Below are 22,047 nucleotides of genomic sequence, written 5' to 3' on the forward strand. Positions count from 1 at the left end.
TTTTAATACTCAATGTGCACAGCATTAAAAAGTCATTTCACATTTGCAGGCCCTGCTACAACATGGGCATCTGGAACCTATACTAGAAATAATAAGCTTACAAATGTTAATCTTTTTTTAAACTAGATTACTGATTTTGAACATCCCCTCCCCCAAACATATGACCCTAAGCTGAGCTAGCAGACACTAATTTGAAACTTGTTTAAACTTACTTATTACTACATATGCAAAGATTAGAAAGTATGATATAAAGTGCCTGATCCTCAGCAGTTCTGCACACTTGCAAATTGATTTCAATGGGAGCTGCAGATGCTCAGCACCTCTCAGGACAGCGTCCTAAGAATGAAAAAATTGAAGAAATGGTGAAATCACGTATCTTGTACAACAATACTGACATTTTTGCCTTTTCCCAGAACAGACCTCTCCTGATTCTCTTTCTCCTAGCAGCAGCAAACACTGATCAGATTGTGGTACTCAAACAACACAGTACAGATAGTCCGGAAGGGAAGTAAAAAGGGGTGTGGGCTTTCAGTTTAATGATTTCTGCGAACTGTCCAGCATTTTTTCTGATCTACTCACTGGCAGAAGCTAGAAAACTGCTCCCACCTCACCTTCAAAAGATACTTTTAAAGGAAAGGCTCAGTCATTAATGAAGTTTAAAATCAGATAATTAGCAGATAAGACTAAGATGGAACCACAACTATTCTACAACCCACCAGTTTTGTAAGTGTTCAGTTAGCAAACTAATTCTTTCGTGTTCATTTATTAGATGTAATCCAAACCCTACCCAGTAGTCTGAACAGTATTCCTTTTACCATCCCTCATTTCAAATACTACATTCTTAAACTTTACACAGGTACATAACCAGATTTCCTAGATTTTAGTACTATACTTTATGCTGTAGTATAGTTAGCACATCACACCCTGAAAACATATATACTGAGGTTTCAAATCTGTGGTATCTGTGTTAGTGAAATCAGAATGCATTTGTCTTATTTACTTTACCTTTACAACTATAAGCTTTACTAAGTGTTCTTTTGCATCAAGCTGATAAACTAGCTTCTATCAAACCTCTAGAAAAAAAGAAGTGTTGTTTTCTCTATTAGGCAACATACAGACAGCTTTTTACCACAGCAACATCTTTAACCTGAAAAACCAACAGACCACCAAGCATGAAGGATGTGAATATCAAAAAACTGACTATGAACCCAGATTTATAGATTTAAACCTATGAATAACGTCCTTTAATTCTTGAGACCATTTAATTTTTTTTAAGGAGTCCTCCATTTAATTAAATAGTTTCAGGATCTCAGTAGGAACAACCTATTGCTGATGTTTTGCCAAAATTGCTAAAGAAATTAATGACAGTGAATAAGCAGAGTGACTGCCAATACAACCTCTAATGCAGACTTGTAAAATTCTACTCACCCTGGGTAAGTATTTTTGACAGACCTGTAAAATATTGATTGTATTCATTATTATACAGAACAGATTAGCACATTTTTTGCCCGAGCTAGTAAGTTTTCATGGCCATTTTGCCAGGTTTCTCTAAAAAAGATTTGCCACATACCCGCAACCTCTAAAGATGCAAATTGAGATATAACATACTGATCATGTTTCTTTGAAACCAACCAGCAATGTAAGGCTGGTCTGACCTCAAAACAAACAGCTGATAACCAGATTAAATAAGACAGGAACCAAACATTTTCAAGTTTATATGTGCTGCATTCTCCTGATTGTAAATAACACTCGAGTTTTCAAGAACATTGTTAGTTCATTCTCTTCAGACACCCCTCCCCCCAAAATGAGTACATCAGTACAGCCAACTACACACGCTAAAGTTATGAATTTGGGATGCCCAACACCTGAGATTGTCTTAAAAATCATGACTTTTTAAAAATAATATGTTGGATTCTTTTTACTTGCCTTCTTCTCTTTAAGGGTTCACATTTTCAAGTTTTTTCCTCAACAATTGGGAAGGCTAGAAACTCACTCTTTAAAAAAATTACAGTTGAGATCCTCACATAATTGTATAGTACCAAGAGATCTGGCTTTTAAAAATATATAAATAAAATATCATGAGACTTGTGATAAAATCAGGAGATCTGACGATACTACTTAAGTAACTTGCTTTAGACCTAAATAATCTCGCTAACTGTTCATTTGTGTTTAGTAAATTTTGGCAAAAAAAAAAGGCCTTCACATTTATATATATTCTGAAAAACACTGCCATCGATATTTAATTGCTAACCTTAAAATCTGCTTTAAAAGGTATAATTAAATACTGGCGTTTAAGAGCAAGTTTGTGTGGAGGGCAAAATTAGTTCAGGAGCAAAACAGTAATTCCTTCCATGCAGATTATTTTGAATTCAAAGTCAAGTGTTTAGGGACTGGCAAAACAGGAAAATCTTGAAAAAGGCATTTAAAGAACAAATGCTCTATTTTGTTCACATATTTAAGATACTTATATAATTGATCGCTTGTGGCATTTTTTGTGGGGAGAGACACTTCAAACCTAGTGATTCTCAAGATTTTTGTTTAAAAGTTTAATTGATTTTTAACATAAACATACTGCAAAATAAGCAAAACGAAACACATACAGTATATCAATTGATGGAACAAATTACTCTACATAGCAAACAAGATTATTTGTTCACAAGTTAGTTCAGAGAGGCTGCTACTACAATCAAAACATGCAGAAACGCTTTATTTTGTTACACACAGGACAACAAGAGCCAGGATGGGTTCTAAGTGCGCTCAGACCTCTCCCGAATCTCCTTTGAATGAGGAGGGAAAAGATTCCCTTCTCCCTCAAGTGAGGGAGCATTTTGCTAGAGGAATTTCACATTTCTTTAACAAAAAACCTCCCTCCGTGATACAGACACAGCTCCGCTCCCCAGGGGTGTAGCAACCCACTGGGGGATGCAGCCAGACACACCCCGGGGCCGGGGAGGAGGGGGGCGAAAGAGAGGTAAAAGGCCCTATATGGCAGGCTGAGGGGGACACAGCCCCCTGGCCCCGGGAGTGTGGAGGACACAGCCACAGCCCCGTGCCGAGGAAGGGGGCCTAGCCTGTGGGGGAGAAAGATCCCCAGCCCGTCTCCCCGCGCCGACGGAGCGGAGCCGAGTCAAGCCCCTGGTAGCTGGGGGAAGGCAGCCCCAGCGTTCCCCCCGCCCCCACTCCCCGCCGGCGGAGGGAGGTCCGGGGAGGAGGCTAAGCTCCGGGCCAGACCGGCGCTCCCCTCTCCGAGCGGCCGAAGGGCGCTTTCCCAGGCAGCGGCGAGCGCCTTGTTCCCCGCCGCGGCGCGCAGAGCCCGGCGCCAGGCCGGAGGGGCTCTGCAGCCCCTCCCCGCCCGAACTGCCCCCGGCTCTCACCTCCTCGATGGCCGCCACCGTGTTCCGGCACTGAGCCATCCGCGTGGTGAAGTTGGAGGCGGTGGGCGACTTGTAATCCTCATTGGTCTCGGACACGAATTCCGACACGGAGATCTGGTCCGGCATGGCGGGGCGGGGACGGGGGGCGGGCGGCTCCGGGGCAGGAAAGGGGAGGGGGCACCCCGCTTACATTGCTCAGCAACCGGCGGCGGCAGCGCCCAGCTCACACCCCACCACTGTCTGGCATGTGCTGTTCTCTCCTGCGTCCGCACAAGGAAATTCCCCGCAGCCGCACCCCTCCCGGTCGCCCACGGCGGGGGGAGGGGGGGGGGCTGCTGCATGCCCCTGCCCCCAGCAGCACACAGACTGGGGAGGCCACCATACGGTACCCCTCCCGCCGGTAACACACAGACAGTGGGGAGGCCACCACACGGTACCCCTCCCGCCGGCATCACGCGAGGGCTGCTGCTGCATGCCCCCCCCGCCCAGCCGCAACCACACAAACCTCTCTCCCCATCACACAGGCTGGGGGAGGCCACCACACACCCCTCCCCTCCCTCCCCACCACACAGGCTGGGGTAGACTTGCTACACAGCCCTTTGTAATCACACACTGAGGGAGGTCACCACAAACCCATCCCCTCCCCATCACACAGTGGGGGAAGCCTCTACACACCCATCCTCTCCCCCACATCACACTGGGGAAACTGCCACACACCCCCTCCCAATAACATATGAGGAAAGGCTACTACACACGCCTGGCCTCTCTAGGGTGACCAGTTGTCCCGATTTTATAGGGACAGTCCTGATTTTGGGAGCTTTTTCTTAAATAGGCTCCTATTACCACCACCACCCCCCGTCCTGATTTTTTACACTTGCTGTCTGGTCACCTCCCTCCTCACACACTAGTGGAGGCCACTAAACACCCCTCCCTAGTCACAGGCTGTGAGAGGCCACCACAAAACTCTCCCCTCTGGCATCCTACACTGGGAGAGGCCACCATGCAACACCCCTCTTCCCCATCACACACTAGGAGGATTGGGGCCACCACACACCCATGATTTCCTGATTATAGGCCTTGGGGAGCTGCCATACATCCCTACTCTCCCAGATCATACATACTGACAAAGGATAGAAAATAAAAATGATGCAATGAATTATACCTATAAATCTGAGATAAAAATATCTGTGTTAAAATGAAATCAGGCTGAGTACATGCATACAGTACATCAATAATGTAATGGTTAAATACATTACAACAATTTTGTAAATATCCCAGAAACAAGCACTACAAATCCAAGAAATTCACAGTTCAGGTTAAAGAGAGCTAAACATTAAGGTATGGAAATACAATTAAGACACCCACAGAACCTTAACTCGGCCTTGTATTGTTGCCATGAGGAAAAAGCATAAGCGAAAACTATTCTATCTTTAACAATCAGTTTAATCTAATCTAAGATCATGAAGGTTAAAATGCCCTAATCATAATTGTATGTTTATTGCATGGTGTCAATAGGGTCAAAGAAATCAATAAATGCTAAATTTCTTAAGGGACCTGTTTAAAAAAATAATTTTAACTCATAAACATTTATTTGTAAATTCTTAGAAATTTCATTCTGCACTCAAAGAATGCATGTTGTAAATTATGCAGAACAACTCACCTTTAACTATGGAGTAATAAAGAGCACTTCTGTAATACACTCAACTAGTAGACAGTTACAAAAGGGCAGTTAGACGGGCATAAAGCTTGTGTGTTAGAGTATGGAAATAGTACTTACAGCATAAAATAACTACATTTTTTTCAGTCCAAAGGCTCTCAGAGCTTTTCCCAGCCTATTAGCCCAGGGTTTCAGGTATGTTTCTGGAAGTCTGTGTTTTGTCCTATGATCTTCTCGCTCTTCCATTCATTTTTGTGTCATTATTACTGATTATTTATTAGTGTATTTTTCAAAGTCATCACAGGTGTCCAGAACATTAGACAGGCACTATTGTAGCTTGTAAAAAATCCAAGTAAATAAATATGGAGCCAGTGGGATATTACCTCTTTCTGAACCCGTAACAACTTTTATTAGCAAAAGAGACAATAGAACTCATACTATTTTTTCCTTTAACATAACGAGAAAGAGTCTTCAACAGCATATCCTATGCTGATGGTGGCAAAGCAGGTGATTGACTGTGACCATCACTCTACCTATCTTTTTCTTTTTCCTTTCTCCTTTAGTCTTACTAACTCCTTTACTCCTACTAACTTCCCCAAGCCAGCCATGCTTCGCCCTACCTTTACCCTTCATTTAAAACCAAAAACAATTCTTCACCATATTCATTTGCTCATAAATTCAATCCCCAAACATCTTCACTGGTTTTGTGTCTTATAGGCCTTTGGAGCAAAGTGGTTATGATAGGGTACCCAGAGTATTGTAGGATGGAGCCAGGATCCACCCCTCCCTTACTTCCTGCTTTAGTCTGTGGGAGTTTCCTCCGCTCCCCCCCCATTTTGTTGTGATGCAGTTAAATAACCACAGCAAGTTCCCAACCTGCAATCCCATGAGTAGACTTATTTTGTTGCACTGAGCTGTGCCTTTACAAAAGCCCCAATCCTGCAAAGACTTATACACATAGTTAATTTTACTCACTGTGGGTAGTCCTGGGACAAGTCAGTGTATAAAGTTAAGAATGCATGTAAATCTTTACAGGACTGGGGCATTAGATTGTAAATCCTGTGGGTCATGGATTGTCTCTTACCTATATTTATAGAATACCCAGAACAATGGAGACCCAATCATACCTGGAGCCTTTTGCACTATACCATAATTAATGTTTACTACTAGTACTAAAAATAATGATAATATGACATCTTTGTTTTTAAGTCAATTCATAGTAATACTAGTGGAGTGATCCTTATACCCACAGGATTATTAAAATTCAATAGGCACATTGTGATTTTTAAGCTATCATGTCATATTCCACAAGATGAGTGTCACAGAATGGCTGGTCCCTGTGAATCAACTAAGCCCATTGCCCTAAACCAGAGAAGGTGAGCCCAATTCAGCAATTAAAGAGAGCTGTAAGCAGCCCTGGATCTGTTGCTCCAAGAAGAGAGGAGAGTCTCAGCTAACTGAGACTGGGAAGCTGCCAGGAGCTGGAGTGCCAGAGACCCCTGGGAGGGATGGCCCTGAAGCTTGGGGCCAAGGATTAAGTTAAAAGACTAGTTTTCTGTTTGTTTGCTAACTAACCTCTGTTAAAAAATGAACCTTTGTGCAAAAGACTGGGCATGGCAACACGTTTTGAAGCTGGGAAGAAGCTTGGCCTGGGGACAGTGGCACATTTATTGGGTAAAATATGAGAAGGAAAAAGAACTTGGAATTTGGACAGTAATTAATAAAACATTTTTTTATCATATTGCAACTTCCCTCCCACCATATGTAGTCCAAGTTCATAGACAACCAGGGTTACCAGGTGTCTGGTTTTTGATGGTCGAAAAGGGATCTTGCCGATTCCAGTCAGCACTGCTGACCGGTCTGTTAAAAGTCCAGTTGGCAGCACAGCAGGGCTGGCAGGCTCCCTGCCCAGTTCCTCACGTCTCTCGGGAAGCGTGTCTGCCTCCTAGACGAAGGAGCAGCCAAGGGCCAAGAGCCAGCTCCGCAGCTCCCATTGGCCGGGAACTGCAGTCAATTGGAGCTGCGAGGCCAGTGCATGGAACCACCTGGTTGCCCCTCTGCATAGGAGCCAGAGGGACTTGATGCCACTTCCCAGGAGCCATCTGAGCTCAGTGCTGCCTCAGTGCTGCACCCTGCCCTGTGCCCCAACCCCATCCTCAGCCTTGAGCCCCCTCCCACACTCCAACCCCCTGCCCCTTCTGGCCTTAAAAACTATTAATTAATTTTAATAGATCTTGAGGCCGGGGGGACCATTGGATCATCTGATCTGACCTGCAAAGCACAGGCCATAATGTTTCCTCCAGTTACCCCAGTATGGAGCCCAATAACAGGTTTGACTAAAGCATAAATTTCAGAAAGGCATCTGGCCTTGATTTGAAGTTGTGAAGTGATGGAGAATCCACCACTTCCCTTGGTACTGTGTTCCAGTGGTTACTCATCACCATCATCATGTTCCTGTTATGCCTATTAAGCTCCTCCACTTCTGTCTGTTTCTGGCAAGTCTTTCAATGGTTCCCCAGCTGTGCCCCAGGTTTTTCATCTCATCTTCCACAGCTCTTTGCCATGTTGTTTTCAGGCGATCTCGTTTTTGCTTGCCTTCAGGTGTCCATCTTATTGCTATTCTGGTGATGGAATCAATTTCCATCCAAAGCACATGACCAATCCTTCTCCAAAGCTTCCTGGCAATGAAGGTGCTCAGATCCTCTTGGCTGCACTATGTCAATAGATCTTGGTTTGAGATCTGGGCAGAAGATACGGAGGATTTTTCTGAGGTAGGTTGTATGGAATGAAGACAGTTTGGACGTGTCATACTTCTTCATTCCCCAGCATTCTTCACTATAAAGTAGTGTTGAAAGTACGCAGCTCTGATAAATATTGAGTTTGGTTTTGGTGTTGTATTTTGATGATTTCCAGACTGTATTTAAGCTCCTGAAGGTGTTCCTGGCTTTACTGATTTTGTTCCAGATGTCCTGGCTTGTTCCATCATCCTGGCTGTTGGTGCTGCCCAAGTATGTGAATGTTTCCTCTATCCATACTCATGATGGAAAGGGCATGGATACAGAGACCAGATCTTCACTCTGCGAAACATAATAAAACAGTGTTTAGCATGGCAACGGCAACTCTACATAAATTTCATAGACTTTGAGAAGGCTTTTAATAGCATTCATAGGACCAGTCTACGGTGCATTCTGTGGGCATATTGAATTCCTTTCCATATAATCAAGTCATCAAAAGCTTCTATTTCAACTTTACATGCAGTGTTGATCACAGTGAGTGCAGTTTTGAAGTCAAAACAGGAGTACATCAGCGGTGTGTCATGTCTGCAGACCTCTTCAACATTGCCATCGACTTGGTAATGCGGCATACAACAGAAGACATGCCAAAAGGCATTAAATGGACACTCTTCTCATCCCTTGAAGACCTGGACTTTGCAGATGATGTCACTCTCCTATCACATACCCAACATAATATTGAAGAAAAAAAAAAGCAACTCAACATATTCAGCCGCCAAATTGGACTGAAAATCAACCACAATAAGACAGATATCATGACCTTTAATATTGCCTCACCATCATCAGTAAATGGTTATTCAGAATCACTTTTCAAAATATGTGTCTTATTTCTAATTTGAACTTGTCTGGCTTTAACTCCCAGTCATTGGTTCTTGTTATGCCTTTCTGCACTAAGTTAAAGAGTCCTTTTACCTCAGAATTTTCTCTTCAATAAGGTATTTATATACTGAAATCAAGTCATTTTGATTTAACCTTTTAAGTCTCTCACTATAAGGCATTTTTTCCAGCCCTTGAATCATTTTTATGGCTCATATACAGAGGTAAAATCTCTTTCCTAGTCGTCCTACTCACTACTCCCCTCTGTATACATTCAAGGATCGCAGTAGCCCTTTTTGCTAGAGCGTCAGACTAGGAGCTCACGTTCACTTGTCTACTATAATCGCTCATCCTTTTCAGAGTCGCTGCTTTCCAGGATAGAGTCCCCATTCTCTGAATCTATGAATAAAGGCTGCAGCATAGTAGCGTCTGCAATCAGGCAGCTGCGAACAAGGCCTGTTGTCGCTTGAGCTTGGCACAACATGGTTTTTGGCTGCAGGTTCCCCTTAGCAGTATCTCTCTCATTGTCACTGTGCCTACCAGTCCCAAACCACCTTCTTTTTCTGTCTTTCCAAGATGAAGTACAGGAATGCCATCAGACTTTTTTTTTTTTTTGACCCAATCCCTCCCTGCCTCGGACCCTATAGTAAAAAGAGACAGGCAGCATAAGAGCATCTCCCTAAAGGCCTAATCTTGAAAATTGTTCTGTCTCTTTGTGGAGAAGTGGCTCAGTACCAGTGCAGGCATCCATCTATGCAGAGCAATTTGCCCAATCAAACCTTATGTCTCCTTCCCTACAGGCACTACCCAGAGGCTGGGGAACAGGGGGATTATGAAAATCAGGAAAATCCAGGTTACACAAACATTTCTTCCTGTGAGTAACCATGGTTGACTTTTAACCACTTCTCTCTCACTTCAATTCTTTACTAGCATGATCACTATACAAAGGTTGCCAATACGTAAAAGGCCTGTCAGAGGCAGATATAATAATATTTAGGACAAATATTTGATTTATTTTTTTTTACGGTAGCACCCAGGAGCTGTTGTCAAAGACCAGGGCCCTATTGTGCTAGGCACTGTACAAACACAAACCAAAAAGACAGTCCCTTCCCAAAATAACTTACAATCTAAGTATAAAACCAGCAACAAAAAATGGACACAAACAAATAGATTGGGGGAAGAGCAGTACAAGAAAACAATGAGACAGGATTGGTCAACATGATAGGTCCTAGCACACCAGCAGCCTAACAATTATCAAGTTTTTTATGGAAAAGAAGAGTTTTGAGGGAGCATAATGAGTTAGATTTGCAGTTGTTTGTGGGTTGCTCCTCTTTAGAGTAAGGGACAGCAAGGGAGAAAGCATGATGGTGCATGTCTGAAAATTTAACAAGGGAGCAGTGAAAGCTGGCATGGTGGGCTGATCAAAGGCAGGAGTTGACATCTCAGTAGTGAATGAGAGACAATAGGTAGGGTGGGGCTAGGCTGTGAAAGGCCTTGAAAGTGTAGCTTGTTTGATGTGGTAGAAAAAGAGGAGACAGTGGTCACAGTGGAAGGATGCAAAGAGTGGGTGACAAGGTCTAAGTAACCGGCTAGAAAATGATCTTTGCAGCAGCATTCTGAATGGATATGAGCAGGGTAAGATTGCATTTGTCAAAGCCAGAGAGAAGGATGTTGTAGTAATTGAGACATGAGGTGATAAAAGCCTGGACAAAAGTTTTAGCTGTGTGGATGAATTGGAAAGGCCATATCTTAGGAATGTTAGGCAGAAAGAATCTGCAAGGTTTAGACATAGCTTAGATGCAAGGACCTAGAGACAGGTCCGAGTCAGAGATGACATTAAGGTAACAGGCCTGTATAATATGCAAGATGGTGGTGCTACAGTGATCAAGAAAGGGGATAGTGGGGAAAGCTTGAGGGACTATTAAGAGCTCTGGTTTATCTATATTATGCTTGGCTGATGATTAGACATTTATAAGGAAATGTCCAAGAGACAACCCAAGATTTTCATTTGGATAGGAGACAGGTCTGGAGAGAAGGTATGGAGAAGGAGAAGAGAGAGGGACCAAAGACAGATCCCACACAGAAAATTTGAGAGGGTAAGAGGAGGATCTTCAGAAACATGCGTTGAAGGAGAAATTAGAGAGGAAGGAGGAGAACTTGGTAAGCTACTTTGTATACTTGGGGTTTCATCCTTGATACATCAAGCAGCTGCCCAGGACTGCTCAGTAGTATATTTTTCTTCTGTAGTCATTTATCGTTATTGTCCAATGCTGATTTGGTACCAGATTGCCTCAGTGTATTGCTCTCTCTGGTGCCTCATTCTTTGGTCTCAAGATTATGCACAGCTTTTCCTCATTACTTTTTTCTTATAATTTTTTATAGTTTGAAGAAATATTGTGGGGTTTTTTTTTTGCCCACCCTTGTATTTATTCTATTTTAGCTTGCCTCTTAGGCTCCCCACCACCTCCTTTCCAGTATTTACAGCAATCCTGATGTGCATTTAATAAAATGTTTTCCCTATTTCTATCAAAGATGTGATCTAACGGGATGCAAATAGCAGGTGATTCACAGAAAATCTCATTAGCCTCATTGATTGTCTTTCAGCATGTTTGGGGTTTTTTTCTGTTTTTGAGAGAGAGAATATTCACTGGGATGCTAATAAAGCTAGCCCATTCAACAGCTAATGTTTAGATGGGAAAATGTACAGTTCAGTATATGTTAAACTCAAAGATTTATATAGCACGTACAGTTTATATCAGAAAGGCAAGACACTGTTCGTTACATTGTGTTGCCAACTCTTGCAATTTTATCAGGAGTCTTGTGTTATTCAGTGTTTTTTTTAAAGCCGCAGGTCCTAGAATCCAATCATTTATATGAGACTCTTAGCTTTAATTTTTTAAAAGTAAATTTCTAGCCCTCATGGTTTGGGAGAAAAGCTTGAAAACTTGAATCCTAAGATGCAAAACCCAAAAGGAACCCAAATTTTATTATGTTTAAGGCTATCTCATGATTTTTGAAGGCCTGACTGATGGTTTCTGAATGCTCGGGGTTGGCAAAGCTGTAATAGCAAGTAGGCACGCTGTTTAAGGATGAAGTTACAGGGACTCCGTTGGCTTAAAAAATCACATTCCTGTAAAATGCTGCACCGTCAATAATTTTATATTTAAATATGATTATACTTATAAATGTATTTGCTTCTAATATTCCTGTAAATGAAAGAAATTAGCTGAAAAGTCTGTTCCATTTGCTTTTTTTGTTCATTGGCAACATTTCATCAATTTCATTTTTTTTTTACAGTCAGTTGAATTGATCTCACCCACATGCTCAGGGAAGAGTTCACATATATGCCCTTCCGCATGCTCTTCAGTAGTGTGTTTACTTGTAAAAGTAGCAACAAACCTGAAACGGAAGAGGCAGCCGTCAGACACATGCACAGAGAGAAGTGCAGGAAGTTGGGCCTGAGCATTTTTTTATCTCTCAAAATCCAAATATTCATAGAATGTCAGGGTTGGAAGGGACCTCAGGAGGTCATCTAGTCCAACCCCCTGCTCAAAGCAGGACCAGTCCCCAGACAGATTTTTGCCCCAGATCCCTAAATGGCCCCCTCAAGGATTGAACTCATAACCCCAAGTTTAACAGGCCAACGCTCAAAACACCAAGCTAGCTATCCCTCCTTTTTTTTGGTGTGTTTTGGCTTAAGTTTTCTTGGTCCCCATTGGCATGTCTAAACTGCAGTTAAACACCTGCAGCTGGCCCATGTCTGATAACTAAGGCTCGCTGGGTTTGGGCTGCGGGGCTATAAAATTGCATTGTAGATGTTCAGGCTCGGACTGGAGCCCAGGCTCTGGGACCACATGTTAGGGGAAGGTCCCAGAGCCTGGGTTCCAGCCTGAGCCCGAATGTCTACACTACAATTTTATAGCCCCGCAGCCAGAGTCAGCTGACACAGGCCATCCACAAGTGCTTTATTGCAGTGTAGACATACCCTGTGAGTCACTTAGCTTTAAAAAGGCAGTTTTGATAGTACAGTTAATTCACCTATAAACACTTTTGTTTTCAAGCATAATGGCTGAGCAACAGGCTTCTGCATAATCTAATACCTACAACTGGAAGTGGGCTGAAAAATTTAGATCCAGAGCCAAACTCTTGCAGTTGTTGCGAGCTGGGATTTGGTTCAGTTCATTATGCAGAGGGAAAGACAGGAAGCTCAGTCCCGGTTCTGAACTTCAAAACTTGTATTGCATTTGGAGTCAGGGCTCTGGTTTAGGTCCATCACTGTGTACAATATATTAAGTCATAGAAAGAAATCCAAGAATTCAATTTTAGTTTTTCTATAAAAGGTAGCTACTTTCAAAGAGACACTTTAAAAAAACAGTCCTGAAGTGTGATTTTCAAGCTGACATGTATTTATGCATTTATAGGTGTTAGATTGCTGCGGGAGCACTAAAGGGGAAAAGACCACATTTTTGAAGATAGTAAAAAGTTTATATTGTGTCCAGGGCTGGAATATTTTAGCTAGTAAAATTATGACTCTACTGCGGGCTTGTCCACACCTGTCTTTTATGTAAACTGAATCAGGGTTAAAGGAATGTTTCCCACCTTATACAGTTGTTCAAAGGAGGCTAGAAAGGCAAATAGAAAACCATGTTTTTGGCTCTGGTTACTATTTCTGCGATGGAGGGCAGGCTCAGGCTCAGAAATTCTTGGGATCCGGTTCAAGCACTGCCCGACATTTGTTACTGTTAATTGCAACTGTGCTGTCAGCTTTGATTACTGGATATTTCACTTGAGTGACTTCTTGGTGTTTTGGCAGAGAGAATGTCAAAGTGGTTTATACAGGGATACGTTTTCCAAGCTCCTGTTGACTTTAATGGGACTTGTGCAGATAAATACCCACATACTGCTTTAAAAATTTAGGGGACAGCGTGATTGAAGCATGTTTAAATGAATGCAGCAAAGATCTGGGGTGAGTGCTGAGTAAAGTGTATAAAAATGTAAAATTAAAGACTGAACGTGATACCACAGCCTATTTAGATATCATAAAACAGATCTACCTACTACATCACATTTTCTTTTGACTTTATACATAACATTAAATCTCTTGAAACAAGTATTTTTACATGGAATAAATGTGTGAAGCGAGTTTGATCCCTATGTTCCAAAAATATGCCTATATAAGGTTTTGTGTGATATAATATATAAAGACATACTACACATAATGCAAGTATGTGTCATGTATGCGGATAAACATGTTGGATGAGTAAATATGCTGGACAACATTTTATATCAATCAATAAATTGCAATTAAATCTCCCTTTCAGAAATTCCAAGGACTAAATCTGTTAATGAAATAAAGTACATGCCAATGGTATTTAAATATTCCCCATTGTATTATTTTTTGAGTGTTTTCTCTCTTTTTATTTTTTAGGTAAAGATGAGCCTTCAAGCTATATTTGCACAACATGCAAGCAGCCTTTTAATAGCGCTTGGTTCTTGCTTCAGCATGCCCAGAACACACATGGATTCCGCATCTACCTGGAAACCAGCCCTTCAAACAGTTCCCTTACTCCACGCATCACCATCCCTCCTCCTCTGGGACCAGAGACTGTTGCACAGTCCCCGCTGATGAATTTCCTTGNTCAGCCCTACTCCTCTCGTCGGGGAGGAGTACAGAAACCGGTTTTAAGAGCCCTTTATATCGATATAAAGGGCCTCATTGTGTGGACGGGTTCAGGGTTAAATCGGTTTAACGCTACTAAAATCGATTTAAATGCGTATTGTAGACCAGGCCTCTGTGTTAATATATTGACATTAATTTTTGTGACAGACGTTAAGATTGTCTCAGTTTGGATGAATTGCAATAATGTGTCAATTTTAGCAGGATTCTAAGATGCATGAAGAAAGATATCAAATTAAGAATAGGGTATCAAAAAAACCCAAAACAAAACAGTAGATATGGCAGCAACTCCTGCAGTAGAGGTAGTTTTAGGACTGCTGCAGCAGTAAAAATAAAAGCAGGATAAACTTACTAGCTAACTGCCTGGGGATGAAAAAGAAATCCAGTACACAGTGCCTCTACACGCTACCAAAAAAAAAAAAAAGCACTGAGTGCTTTCACTATTCAGGGCAGAGACAGCCTCTAGAGTATAGAGACTGCGTCTGCACTGAGTAGTGAAAGCACATGCATCTAGTACTGATGTTAGTGGGAGTTACATATGTATGCCAGTAACTGAAGGCAGACTTTGGCTCCATGTAAACACCTTTCTGAAGAACTTAAACAGCATCTTTGATAAAAACTAGTGGATTCTTGGAGATTAAAGGGAAATGCCATTTCATCACCAAACTACTATGATTCACAAGATCAGCATATGTATTATTTCTTTAACATATACATATCTGTTGGAGGTGAACCCAATATAAGGTAAAAAAAGGTGGACCAGGTCAGACTACTAATTTTGTCAGAGTTACATTTGAAAAGTGTTATGGTTACCATCTAGGAATCAAACCTGCTTCAGGAGTAAAGCCAATGAGTTTTTAAAGCAGCTCCCCCTCACATGTCAATGTGGGGGAAGGGAGTCTAACCCTATAATGTGAATGGTACAGCTCTGTGGTACTATCAACTACTAGTTATTTGTTTGCCAGAGATGGTCTAGGAGCTCCCTCTGGCTGAAGCCATTGTTTGAAGCACACTATTAAAGTGAAGCTAAGCCAGAGCTGTCCTTTGGGTAGGGTGAATCAGGGCAACCACTCTGGGCCCTGCACTTTTCAGAGCCCCATGGGTTGGTACGATTGGCTGGTGCGGTTGGTCCTGGAAGAGATGAATCATCACTTCCACCCTGGGCACCACACCCTCCTAGGGACGGCTCTGAGCTAAGCACACTGTAAGCGTTGGCACTTCAGGCAGGGTCTTAGAGTGAGCTTTGGCAACCTTGAAACAGGCTTCCACATCTCATAGGGTATTCCCATTGTACTTAACCCGATGCTTCCATTTAGGGCTGGGGTTACTGAATGGTCTAATACTTCGCCTTGGTTGGTGCTGCAGTATCTTGAAAATGTTTATAGCACATACAGACCTTAAAAATTAGAGTTACCCTGTCAGGGATTGGTGCAGCACGGCTTCGGAATGACTGACACCTCTGGACCCTGTTGCACTGACATCTCAGCATGATTAGGGTGCTCTGGCACCTCCCTAGAAATAGGTGATTCATGCTTTAAGATAAAACAGGTGCTTCACTACCTATTCTGGAACATGGCTCTTTTGCATCAAAGGATGCCCCCATGATCTCTAATGTGACTGGGAGCACTAGTGCTTCCTTTGCAGCCTGGCCTCTCTGCTTCTGGCTGTTGTAAAGGAGAAGAAGTCCATGTGTAGCCTGAGCCTTGTCTGGCCAATGGTTGATGGTTAATGCAGTCTGGCCAAGCCCTGCAATCATTATTTCCAGTACCAAGATAAATGAGGTATTGCCTTATAAAGCTTGAATTTTCAGCATAGGAGGAATAGAGTGTATGCATTCTTGCATGGCTTAGCTTTTCATTTCCTTGCCTTTGTGGGTTTGTGTCAGGTATGTTTTGTGTGCAGCAATCCTAATTACTGGCCACCAAAGTTTGTGTTTAATAATGTTTAATGGGGACCAGTTGGGGACAAAAGTGTAGCTGGTGATGGAAAATATTTTACTTTTCAGAAGCTGCACATGAATCCTAAAATGTCAGCAGCTGTGCAGGAGCCCGGCCCCTTCTCTTTTGTAGGATAAAATCTGAGAGAAAGATGGAGAAGGTATTATGTGCACCCCGCCCCATCATTCAGTTTTTGTGTGCCTAGCCCAGTTGATCAGATTTGTGTGCCCACAAAGTAAACACTCAGTTATAATACGAATCACAACAAATGGTGGCCTGAAATCCTAAGGGTCTTTTTTTTAAACATACTTGTTGCACCAGTTCTACTCAGGATCCACTTCTCTACTAAGTTCTGTGTAGATAAACAATTGAGATCTCATCATTCCAACAGTGAGAAGTAGGACTGCCATGGATAAATTTCAGCAAGATCCCAAATTCACACCGTTAGCATTCAGTCAGTGGTAATTAATGTTGAAAAAGCCCATAATGACGTGAACATGTACATAAGATATAAGAGAATCATTCCAGAATCCCCTTTCATTTGCTATCAGTAATATCTGACCTCTTGCAAACTTTGTAAGGTTTATGGAAAAATCAGTTGGTGAATGTGGTGAGTCTTCCATCTGTGGTGAGGATGCCATGAAATCCAGCCTTTTTGGATCAGAGCAGTAGCTGTATTAACACTCCCATAGCTCTGACAGTCTTCTGGGATTACCGGTCAAGTCGGTAAACATATCAAAAGGAGATAAACTGATTACCCAACTCTGGGTGGCTGCATAATATACAATAGATTTCTAGTGGAAAAAGAGAGAACAACCCAATATTAAAGCCTGGACAAGGGACACAGTAGTAACAGAAAAATGATATACTAGTAATGGGAAAAATGACAGCAAGAGAGAGGCTATCTCAAAACGTAGCTCCAATATTCTCCACAATACTTATAATGTATGTAATGTAAAAAGATGTAATGCCCTTTTCAATTCAGTAATAGATATTTCATCCCTTAATATACAAGAATACCATCTTTTCTAGGTTCCTTTATAATTGTATTGTTAAAAAAGAAGAGAAGCAAAGCACAGCACAGCATGTTGCTTGAGGCATGGTAGCAAGTAAGTTTATGCCCTTAAAAAGTTGCTTTTGTTGATCTGAGCTGAATATTAACATGTATTTTATATTTGGAAATTTTGAAAAGTGTGTTAACTACTGAATGCCCATTGGGGGCCAAATTGTGGCCTGGCATCCACAGTAAGGGGCATAAAACAACCTTTACTCCCTTGCTTTGGTGACCTACATGATGAGTAGCAATACAAGCTGGGGGAAGTAGGTTCTATGGAGTCACTATACTCCATCCCCCAACATAAATCAGTGGAAATAGGTTAAGAGTGGTTGGAGATTTCACTCTAAGTCCCCAGCATGCCCACAAATGACTGGCATGTCAGAAAATGAATCTTGTGCTGGGTTTAGATCTGGTGCAGTTTACTCTCTCCCTGGAGCAGAGAGACTAGGAGGGAGATTGTGACACTCTAATCATGTTACAGCAAGTCAGTCTCTGGATTTAATATACTATCCCAAAGAAATCACAATCTTTCTTTCATGTCACTTTTAAAAAGAAAATCTTTATTTGCATCTTAATATTTTCTTACATTCACATGGTAATATTTTTATTTCATTTGCACTACATTTGGCCTTTTATTTTCCAAGCTATACTTTTATGATAATACCCTTCACAATTTGCAATTGTTGTTGGGCAATGATAGACATGTTGCACCTTGTTACTTGTTACTTCTTGTCTTGTTGCAAGAATTAGAACAGATGATCATAATGATCCCTTCTTACTTAATATCTATGGATTTATATTTAAACGTATACCAATACAAAGTGAGTGCAAGAACTTACCATTCCAGAAGTCTCCACTCACGTTGCTGGTAGTGTTTTACATTACAGACAGTGGAAGTTAGTGGAGAATCAGGCCTCTTAATTTCTGCTCTTTTCAAAACACAAAGTAAGATTACTACTAGTCAAACAGGAAAAGGACAAAAAATGTAGGTGCAAAATATTTCCCAGCTTCTAAGAGGACAGTTAAAATGGAAAATGGAAAAAAATAAATAAATCCTTAAAAATTAGTCTTGTAACCTAGTCCAGTGGAACAAATTTGAGAATGCAGAAAGCAGGGTTAGGATTCATATTCCTATACAATAAAATGTGAAATATGTTCCACAGAAAATAGAGAAAATGTTATTCCCTCACAATATAAAGACATTTTAAAGTGCACATATGTTAAACATGCATCACATTGATAAATTCTTTCTAAATGCATCATATATTTATTATTTATATTGCTCCAGTACTATGCTAGATTTTTTGCAGGAAAACTCATGAAGGTGGGATTCCTGCTTCACAGAGTATAAAGGCATAATTTAAACAAATAGATTAGCTACTGTACCTTTGAGATACTTAGAGGGGACAGGATGATGTGCAAAATGAAATGTAGCCATCATTGTTAAGGTTTGCGACATACTATATATATTGTAGGCTGTTATACCTATTCCAAGATGCATTCAATTAAAGAACTCATCTCTGATATGTATTCTAGCATGCTCCTGGGAACTAATCCAATGTCTTTAGCTATCTATTTTACATTAAACCAATTACTGTAATGTCTCTAAAGTTTAAGTGGTATTGTCGTAAGTGCCATTTTAGCATTGCCCTGAGTATTTATTTCTAGGATATCTATCTACTATTCAAATTTATTATGCTTTCAAGAATACTTTCTCCACAGGGTCACATTAGCATTTATGTATCCCTCAGACAGAAAGTCAAGTGAAGTTTAATAAGAGATAAATAATCAGCTGACTTAACTCAGTGCTCTCCACTTTCATTTACATACAATGACCTATTACTGGTGCTTAACCCTCCACTGTCCTTATCTTAAGTTTTCTATGAAAGCCTACATGAATTATTTGCTTATAATCTTTCAGTCTTCCCTTCTGATGTATGGACCAAGTTGATTCATCCCTTTTGAAGAACCATGGCAAAGTATGATCTAATGGTTAAAGCACAGCAGTGGGAGTACACAGATGTAAGCTCTGTTCCTGGTTATTATAATTTATTATTTCTTTGCAGTAGTACTCAAATGCCTCTACCTGAACATGAGCCTCAGTTCTGCTACTATCTGACCAAGTATCTTTGCTTAAGACATTTCTCTTCTCTGTGCTTTAGTTTCTCCATCAGTACAATGGGGATAATTATCAACTACATAAGGGCATTGAGAGACCTCATTCATAAATATATTTATCTCTTAAAGCAGGTATAGAGCACTACCAAATGTAAGCATGGGAATGGTCCCGCTATTGTGGGGAACTTTCCTGGCTTACACACTACTTGGTGATATAGGCTAGCAAAAGGATCTGAGTCCTCGCTCCCACCTCCTTTACCGAGAGGCCTGCCTGACCTTGAGGGTTCCCCTTCCACTCTCCTGTGTAGCAAAGTCCTCATAACCCCAACAAGGCTGGGCCCAGGATTCCTGGGGGACTCGACCCCCAACCCTGTTATGGTCACTTAGGGTAGAAGTTAAAGTGTCCCCACTCTAGGGTGCTCTCTCTGCACTGGATGCTTCCCTGACCCACTGATCATTATGTACAGTTTAAAGCAAATATTTTTTACTTGATTGCTGTTTAATAAATTGTAAGGAAAAAATGAGAAAAATTAAAGGAAAACACATAACCCCACTCTGTGGCACAGGGACATCACAACTAGCATTCTCTGGAATGTAAGGGAAGTTCAGTCTGTTCCTCACAAGTCCCAGGCCTCCTTCTCAGGCCCTGGCAGTGCTGCAGGGATGCTGTGGGTTGAACACTTGCTCTGGTGGTGGCCACACACCCTCAGGCTTTAGGTGGTGGGACCCTTCCTCTCAGTGTTGCCCCTGCCCCATTGGGGTTATGATCCCCCTCCAGGTCTGGCCTGCAGGGCCTCTTGGCTGGGGGAATCTCCCAGCGCTGGGCCCCCTCCCCCTTGGTCTCCCCAGCTGCTCCCTGCACCTGGCTCTGGACTGCTCCAGTCCCAGCTTCAGCTCCACTCTGCCTCAGCACTGCTGCTGCTTTTCTGCCTCCAGCTCCCTGGGCTGCTTCTCTGGCCTCTCTGTCTCTGGTTGCTACAGCTCTTCTCCCAGCGCAGGTCTGCTCTCCGGACTGCTTCTGTGACTCTCCAGCACAGCTTGGGCCCCTGCTCCACAGTTGCCAACTTTCATGTGGTAAATAAGCATCACGACTTTCAAAACAAGGCCAAAACAAGCCAATCCCTAGAGAACCTCAACACTCTATGTGACTAGATCCCCCCAGCGTGCAGTCTGGGATTGTGGTGGGCCCACTGTGTATCCCTGACTCTCCCTTGCCCTTGCTCCTGCTTGCCCCCGCTTACCCTTACTTGCCAGGAGCCAATCAAAAAAAAAAGAAGCAACAAGCTACAAACCAAAAACTATCCAACAACCAACTCACAAGCCAATTACGCCAAAAAAAAGCCCAATTTCTGCATTTTCCGTGGGTTTGACATGTCTGCCCTGCTCTCTCCTTAGCTCAGCCCCACTCTGCCTGACCCAGGCAATTCCAGTTCACACAGAGGATGGGACCCCCCTGGCCTCCTGACTCCCTAATTAGCCTGCCCACCCTGTCAATCAGGCTGACCTGGAGCACAGGCCTCTCCCCATTGTTCCCGGGGACTGGCAGTCTCAGGGTCCTGATTTCCCATCGACTCTTCCCCTTCCTTTTGGTACTGGAACCTAGCCAACTAAAACACCCCCACTGAAATTTAGTAATGGGACTAGAGTGAGTCCCCTTACACAAATCAAAATTCTTCACTCACATGCAGTAATGGCAGAGTTTTACATGTATTTTGCATAGACGTAAATGACTACATAAGGGAAAGACCCTTAGACTCAAGTGATTGGAGCACTGAGTAACTTGAGGGAGGCCTGCAGAGGTGGCTTACAGTCACTTCTGCAGGCCCCAAACCTGTATATCACAGTTCAAGGCAATATACAAGTGGTCCTTCAAGGGCACCCACTTTAGGCTTCTGGCTCCTCAGCCATCACCTCTCTTGGGTGGAGACCTGTCTTTCTCTCCCTCCTGACCAGGGTTTTTCCAGGCTGCATAGTTCCCTGCCTAATATCCCTGATATCCCTAATATTCCCAGGAAGCCAGACTGCCTAAGCAGGTCAGCATCTGCACTTTGGGAAAGTAACTTGATTCCTCTTGTATAATGGCGGGGGGATCCACATCCCCTTCTCCCTGTCACCTATACTATTTGCATTTTGACTACAACAGTCTCTCACAGGTCTGAAGCTAACTGAGGTCTGATTTATCCATTCTGCTTTCAAAGTCATTATATCATTCCCCAAAAGCAAAGACTATGGAGCATCTGACATTATATCTACAACAAGCACCCCTGACCAATCTGGGCCTGCATAGAAATCTTTGTTGTAGGTAGAGCAAAGGCTTTTCCACCAGGAACTTTAACTGAGATTTCACCCCCTGGGGACATTTGATGGGGTTTCATGACATGAGGCTTAACTTAGTTTTAGCATTCCCAGTGTCTCTCCATCTAATGAATGTCTCCCCACTGACTAAAAGCAACAGAGAGTCCTGTGGCACCTTATAGACTAACAGACATTTTGGATCATGAGCTTTCGTGGGTGAATACCCACTTTGTCAGATGAATGTAGTGGAAATTTCCAGGGGCAGGTATATATGTGCTAGCAAGCAAGCTAGAGATAACGAGGTTAGTTCAATCAGGGAGGATG

General features: G+C 42.3%; 2 protein-coding genes across 3 annotated transcripts in view; one reads left to right on the top strand and one right to left on the bottom strand.

Annotated features, from left to right (window-relative positions):
• ASAP2 (ArfGAP with SH3 domain, ankyrin repeat and PH domain 2) overlaps nucleotides 1–3,627 on the bottom strand; it is a 192,536-nt gene extending 188,909 nt beyond the window's left edge. For both annotated transcript variants that reach the window (XM_032795190.2, XM_032795188.2), the window contains exon 1: nucleotides 3,375–3,627. In XM_032795190.2, the coding sequence (XP_032651081.1) occupies nucleotides 3,375–3,500 (126 nt within the window). In that variant the 5' untranslated portion in view covers nucleotides 3,501–3,627. The remainder of the gene's footprint in view (nucleotides 1–3,374) is intronic.
• Nucleotides 1–22,047, top strand: part of ADAM17 (ADAM metallopeptidase domain 17) — a 443,735-nt gene that overhangs the window by 366,688 nt on the left and 55,000 nt on the right. The window lies entirely within an intron of this gene.

The sequence above is a fragment of the Chelonoidis abingdonii genome, chromosome 3 (genome assembly GCF_003597395.2).
Source record: "Chelonoidis abingdonii isolate Lonesome George chromosome 3, CheloAbing_2.0, whole genome shotgun sequence".
Taxonomy (NCBI): Eukaryota; Metazoa; Chordata; order Testudines; family Testudinidae; genus Chelonoidis; species Chelonoidis abingdonii.